Source organism: Merops nubicus, unplaced genomic scaffold (genome assembly GCF_000691845.1).
Source record: "Merops nubicus isolate BGI_N331 unplaced genomic scaffold, ASM69184v1 scaffold856, whole genome shotgun sequence".
Classification (NCBI taxonomy): domain Eukaryota; kingdom Metazoa; phylum Chordata; class Aves; order Coraciiformes; family Meropidae; genus Merops; species Merops nubicus.
This window is the reverse complement of record NW_008614102.1, coordinates 1-7,371: the sequence shown is the minus strand read 5'-3', so window position 1 is coordinate 7,371 and position 7,371 is coordinate 1. Positions and strand designations below refer to the sequence as shown.

At 43.8% G+C, this 7,371-nt stretch overlaps 1 protein-coding gene across 1 annotated transcript in view; it reads right to left on the bottom strand.

Moving 5' to 3' along the window:
• LNP1 (leukemia NUP98 fusion partner 1) overlaps positions 1–5,279 on the bottom strand; it is a 7,421-nt gene extending 2,142 nt beyond the window's left edge. Inside the window, exon 1 of the mRNA XM_008942080.1 lies at positions 5,130–5,279. Within this exon, the coding sequence (XP_008940328.1) occupies positions 5,130–5,279 (150 nt within the window). The remainder of the gene's footprint in view (positions 1–5,129) is intronic.
• Between the last annotated feature and the right edge of the window lie 2,092 nt (positions 5,280–7,371).

The window sequence follows — 7,371 nt, the reverse complement described above, 5'->3', positions numbered from 1 at the left end:
GCTGAACCTGAGCAGCTCTGCTGGCATCAGGGGAGCTGTGACTGCTTCTAAAAACTGAAAGTCTGTCCCACAGATCCTGAGCTGATTTCTAAGAAAATCCCAGAGAAAACCCTACACTCAGAGCAGGGTTTATCGGGGGGAGATTTGTTTGGTTTGGGGTTTTTTAAAGAAACAGTAGTGGAAAGCTGGCATCAGGGGAGCTGTGACTGCTTCTAAAAAGTGAAAGTCTGTCCCACAGGTCCTGAGCTGATTTCTAAGAAAATCTCATTGAAAACTCTATGCTCAGAGCAGGGTTTATTGGAGGGAGATTTGTTTGGTTTGGGTATTTTTAAAGAAACAATAGTGGAAAACTAAACTAGGTTGGTAGAGTGGCCACAAGAATCTCCGAGCCTCAGGGGAGCTGTGACTGCTTCTAAAAAGTGAAAGTCTGTCCCACAGGTCCTGAGCTGATTTCTAAGAAAATCTCATTGAAAACTCTATGCTCAGAGCAGGGTTTATTGGAGGGAGATTTGTTTGGTTTGGGTATTTTTAAAGAAACAATAGTGGAAAACTAAACTAGGTTGGTAGAGTGGCCACAAGAATCTCCGAGCCTTGGACTGTGATGGACCTGAAACATCTCCTGTGCACATTTCCATTTAGTGTGACCCAGACACTGCTATAAACATATCAGCACAACAGGGAGCTGTGGAGCCTTTCTCTGAATAGGTGAGCCTGTGTATCTATATGCCTGTGACTACATCACATCAGACAGGCTCAGTAAGAGACCCTAAAAATCTTAAAACCTACACCCGACAAGCACCTAATACTGAAGGGATTTCAGCTCCTGTGGTACTGGTTCAGTTTCTTCTCCAGACAAAAGCTTACTTTGGTAACTAGCATGATGGACTGCCTCTGAGGCTGGTGGTAATGATTTCTGCCCTACTATTTTTAGTTTGGTTTCAAACCCATCAATGCAGCTGTAATTTCTGTAAGGTCATATTGTATTGTTATTTTTAGAAGCATCCAAGCAATCACGTTGTGCTTTGGAGTATACATGCCCTGGCAAGCTCCACAAGCTAAATTCTGTGTCCTTTTAATGGCATGAACATATATTGTTTCCTGGAAATAAAAACTGTCTCACACTAAAATTCACTGATAAATGTTCTTGGGGTGTTTGGGAGGGGAATAAAAAGGTGGATGGCTGAAGTGGGGGATGGTATTCAATCAATCCTGTTTTGCCATGTTTGTAAATGTTTTATTTTGCTAAGACATTGCTTTTTAATTTCCCTTCACAGATAGAATTATAGTCAAGATCTGCTTCAGTAGACTAAGGGCAAAGCTCCATGCAATGATGTTCCTGGGACTGTGGCTCCTCTCACAGGGCCTTGGGATGAACCTTGCCACCTTAGCCAGAAGGACAGCATGCACACAACCCTGCAGAGCACCACAGCCTTCACACGAGTGCTCAGGTGAGAACATTTCATGGATTAGAACTAGCACAGTGCTTTACTCTTCTTTTATTTAAGATTGACTCAGTGGAGAAATGAAAGGGTCAGAAAATGAAGCTCAGTGATGAAAGAGATCTGGCACCAGCTTTAGATAAATGCCACGTGGCTTTCTTCCTCTTTCTTAGATTAAACACATGCCTTTAATAGATGTGTTTGGTGCTAAACTGATTGCTTGTTAACACTGTAAATGTGAATGGCTGAAAACTGCTTTAATTTATGCTTCCCCTCCTGAAATCTCAGCAGCTGCTGGCCACAGAGGTTGCCTCTGTGTCTGCACAGTCTGGTGTCCACCCAGCACTGCTGTCGTCCCTTGCCAAAGGTCTCTGAGCACAGCTCCAGCATCTGCTGCTGGCCTTGCCCCAGCAGCTGCCTTGTGCCCATCTCTGAGACCTCTTCAGTGAACTCCCCGTGCTCTCTGGCTCCTAGGAGCTGACCTTGAGTAGTTCTTAAACTGGGCAAGTGGGGAGGAGGTCAAACAAGGCAAAAGGCATGGGAAGGTTGGATGATAAATGCTCCCCTACACCAAAATGGTTAATTTTTGGCAGTGCTGGGAAATCCAGAAGCACCAAGCATGTTCTCAGGGGTTCTTTCTCCCTCCATTTAGCAGCCCCTTTTTCTGCCCTTATATAAAGGCCAGGCATGCTCAGTATATATTTACACAACAGCTAATCTTTTTCTAATCATCCATCTAAAACACAGCAAAAGTACACAAAAATACTTTACAAAGTAAAGTAATTTTAAACACAGCAAAGGTACACAAAGATACTTTACAAAGTAAAGTAATTAAAGTAATTTGTAATTATACTTGGCAGTATAATTTGCTCACTCTTTTTCTCAATTTCTGTTGGAGACAAGATAATTGCTTCCATCTTTTGGTCTTGAGGTGAGGATCCACAGAGCTGTCAGTAAGAAAATGAATCCTCAGTGTGTCAGCACAAGTGGTCATTGCTGGAGTTTACACAGTGACCATGGTACTTCAGGAATATTTTGGAATATCTAACATTCAGATGCTGTCCCACAACTTTCTTTCCTTATGGAGAAGCTTATAGCCAAGCATATATTCCTTAAAAATATTTTAGCCTAGGCTCCATCTGTAGTAACAATATTGTGGCAGTGTTTAGTCTGACTTGTTTAAATCAAATGTTGGTAGCTTCAACAGTATTCAGTTATTTTGCTTCCACTCTCAGCTGTTTCTTAGCAGATTTGCTCCTGTAAGCAGCAATGTCTACTTGAAGGTGGATATATTTACAGGGTTGTAAGATTTGCTCCTGTAAGCAGCAATGTCTGCTTGAAGGTGGATACATTTACAGGGTTGTGAAACTCTTATCCCTGCTTCTTTGCCTCCTGTCTTTTCCCCACAACCAAGTCTCTGGGAGGTAAGAAACTGTTTTGAATCAAAATTATGGAGGGAACTAGAACGTGCCAAGGAAAGTCATAGCTGGAGGCTTCAAAAAGCTTATCACAGATAATGGGTCTAAAGTTTGCCAGGGGAGCAAGTTAAGTAAAGGACATGAAAACAGATGATTTAGTCCTTCCCAGGCAGTTTTCACATTAGAGTTGGCCCACAGCAACATTATCTGTTAATACCTCCACTGTGATCTGCTGTGGAGGTATTAACTGGCAGAAAAGATACAGCTTCATCTCAGTTATGTCTCCAGAAGAAAAGATACAGCTTCATCTCAGTTATTATGTCTCCAGGTTTCTAGCACTGCTGTGATAAATTGAAGACAATATTCAACTAAATGTGAATTAACTCTTACAGTGTTATAATTTACAGCAACTGTAAAAAAACACACCTCCAGGTGCAATAGCAAGTTGTTGTTCTTACCAAGGAGATGCTCTTTCTGAAAGTTGATAAATTGAAGACAATATTCAACTAACATGTGACTTAACTCTTACAGTAGTTATAATTTACAGTAACTGTAAAAACCACACATCCAGGTTCAATAGCAAGTCGTTGCTTTTAACAAGGAGATGCTCTTTCTGAAGGGATTTCTATGGAATTTGTGCCCATTTGTTTAACTTCTAGATTTCATTTGAGACAAAATGTTTTTTGTTTTTTTCTTAATACCAACTAGTCAGAGATTTCCAAATAAAAAAAATTTCATCTCAAAATTTATCCCCAAATCATAAAATCCCCAAACAAATCTTCCCTTCTCATTCCACCAGGGAATTTATGGCACTGAAAAATAAAGCAGTTGAAATTTCTCTCTCTTGTTCAATAATAAAATTACTGGAGCAAGACAAATTCACGTGGAGCATTAATGTAAAGTATAGCCATAATTAGTAATGGAAAGCCATAATTAAGAGTACAGGAGAACTTTAGCTTGTTGAACAGTAATGTCCATAGTCATAGTCTTCCCTTTCTGTCAGCTAACTCCATCCAAGTTCTAGGTATGGATGCAACTCTAGTAAAGTTTTTAATAGCTATTAGCCAAGTATTTAAAGAGTTTTTGAACAAACTGAATAGAAGAACATGTTTCAGATGAACTATATGTGTACACACACAAATAGACATGAAGGTGTTCAGCAGCTTGCTGAATGGAAAGTGATTTAAAGTACATTCTATACTTCAGTCTGTACTGGGGCCTGAAGAAGTCCCATATGTGTAGATCTCTGAAGGGAAAAATTAAAACACAGTAATGTTAATTAAAAAAAAAAAAACCAAACCAACATTGTTTTCAGGCATTCTGATGGAATCCATCAGCAAAGCTCTAGCTCAGAGTTTGTTTTGCAGTCTGCAATGAAGGTGAAATGTAACCATATATAACAAATGTCAAAAATAATTAGTAAGGAAACATAGTATCTTTGGTAAGCCAGCTGATGTGGCTTGGGGAAAAAAGAGACAGGTTTAGAGCTGAAATAAAAGCAACAGTCTTCAAGGAAAGAACAGGTTGTGAATAGCTGCTTTCCATCTAACTTCATTTTGATAATTTCTTAGCCAATTATGAGCTTTCTCGAATGCCTGATTCTGCACGTGAACCCTGCCCCTTTCTCAACTATTTCATTGGTTTAAGAGGAAGGAACTTCTACCTTAAAATCTGACTTCACAGTATAATAAGCTTTGTTCTGTGTTGCTCTGTTGTTTTCAGAGCGAGATGTTTTAAACCAGGAGGGACTGCATCCTCTGTCTTAAATGAGGAGTTACACCTGCAAACAGCTAAATCCTAGGTGATAAAAAGCACAGCTTCCTGGGGACAGCAGAGCTGCAGAATTAGGTCCAAGCCCTAGGAATACATATCAGGTTGTATAGTTTAACACATGAGCACAGACTCATTAAAGACAACATTTACGTGTGCCAGTGGCCAAAACGTTTTGATCTCTGCCAGCTCATGTGGAGCAGACAGAGCAATGTTGTGATACACAGGCAGTTAGGACAACCTCCTCCTTACCTTTCTGGTCCTGCTGTTGCTCCTCTTGCAGTTTGCCAGGTTTTTTTGTACCCCAAAGGCACAGGAGGCCTGACCCTGGCGGGCAGTTCAGTTCAAAAACCAACCAGCTGCTGCCAGTAGGAACTGAACTCACTAGGCAAGGTGCACCATACTCATCCTCACACAGCCCTAGGGCCACGCCGTGGGGATGGTGTTTCTCTTGAGACACAAACCATGCACACAGAGAGGTTTCACCGCACACAGCTCTTACCGGAAGGGAGGCTCTCCTTTCACTGCAGGCTCCTGTCGGACGTTTCCTGTAGCCTCTACCCTCTTTCTCATTCTCATCGATCAAGTTGTGGCCCCAGAAGCTGCTCATCCATTTTGCAAAGGAAATATCATCATCCTCTTCATATTCCATGTACAGATACTCCAAACCTGGGGGTGGTTTCCCAACCAGGCAAGGAAAAGATAGGTCAAATGCCACCACCGAGCCAATAGCCTCCACGCTGTTCTGCCAACAACAGGAAGCAGAGGTGCAGCTTCAACCACTCTTTCTGCAGTCCACCCCCTAAAACCTGTCCTGCTGCAGCCCTGGGCACTGTCTAAACACAAAGTCAATCCTTTCTCATCTCTTTTCAACAAAGTTTCTTTTAACCTTTCCACTGCAGTGATGTCCGATGTGACACTGCCGCAGGGGGCTGGTGGGAAGAGGAATGTGCTGGCTGCCCCCTGTGTGTTGCTGTGGAGTGCTCCAGCTGCCAATACTAATGGAGAAATGCCCACAGTTACATGCCTGGGAGGTGCATGGATGAACCCAAAGGAGGCTTGTGATTTTGAGAAGCAGAATTGACATATTGACTGGTCAGAAATGGGCACGGCTGCTTGCAGAGGCCTCACTGGCTCTGGGGGAGAGAGGACAAATGGCTCACTCTTCCCACATTGGCCTCTCTCTCTGACCTTCCTTTGGCATTCAGGAAATGCAGTCTGTCTAGGTAGAAGCAAGCACTCCCTGAAGAAACTGCTTGTTCATTTTTGAGTTATGACAGCCAGTGTGATCTTGCATCCAGACTTTTCATCTGCTCTATCAGGGTTATGGGAGCCTTGACTCACATGAGGGCACAGAGAGTAAAAATGCATCTGATTCTTCTTCACCAGCCCTGGGTGTAAGGGATCTTGCATCCAGACTTTTCATCTGCTATATCAGGGTTACGGGAGCCCTTGAACTCACATGAGGGCACAGGGAGTAAAAATGCATCTGATTCTTCCTCACCAGCCCTGGGTGTAAGACATTTAGGTCCAGAACTGGACTGGAGACTACTTTCTGGAGCTGAGACCAAGTGGTGAGACTGCTCACATCTGTCCTGCATGGGGCCTGTGCTGTGGGTCTCCTCGAGGGTGTGTGTATTGCACAGTGGCTGTAATACTTTGTTGTAATTTTTCTGTCTTTTTTATTTTGGAAGACTGCACAGGAGGAAGAGACCCAGATCTAACTTCTTATTGAAAGCAGTCCTTGGTGCCTAAGTATTTTTGTGGAGGTGCTAGTTGGCCTTGGCCAGGAGTACACCAAAAAGCTTGCTGGCAGTTCAGTATTATGGGGAATCAGTAGACCAGCATTAAAACCTTGCTCCCTGTCCCCAACCTATTTAGAAACACAGATGTAGTAACAAAACTCCAGTTTTATTCGTGTGGGTGTAGGTGTGAGGTTTAAATACAACTCTTCATTCTGAATAATACGGGTGAAGGGAGCAATTGGCCACAGACCCCTACGTGCCTGATTTTTACCATGTGCAGGGCAGATGAGACTGAGGCTGTCCCAAGGACCTGGAGTAGGTGGGTGTGCAGCCAGCATAGCCTTGGATGTTGCCTGTAAGACCCCAGAGACACAACCAACCCTGCAGCAGGCTGCTTTCTTGGCAGAGGCATAGATAGACAGGAGCAAGAGGGATACCTGCAAAAGAGGACAGTTAAAAAGACACCTAAAGGAAAAAAAAAGAACCATGTGTAGGTTGGTTCTCCAGGTGGGGAAGAATACTCCTGGCCACATTCTGACAGCTTAAATCTGACTTATGTCCTCGAGGCTACCAGTCTGTAGAGGGGAGGTACCAACGTTAGCTCACAGGCAGCGTCCTGTGGGTGGAATTTAGGCTGTCACAGTAGAAAGCTCTCGGCCCCTCCATACCTATTTTCTGTTGTGTGGCTCAACTTTCTTCTTTTCTGGCACGTGGGACAGAAGCACAGCCCATCAAGTGGAGCAGGGAAAGCTTCTCCGTGCCACAGGCAGTCACAATCCCCAATTCAGGCAGGCGGGGCTGCAGCTGACACCGGGATGCTCCCGGTCCAGCGGGGCAAACGCCAGCGGGGCTCCTGCTGTAGTTGCTTTGCAGTCTCACTGTTGTTTTCATTTCCAGTGCAGTAAGGCTCTTCAAACGCTCGCCGTCCTTTCCCCTCCCCCCGCAGTTCGGTTTCCCGGGGTCAGACGGTCAGCGCTACCCCGTTAAACACCCGCGCAG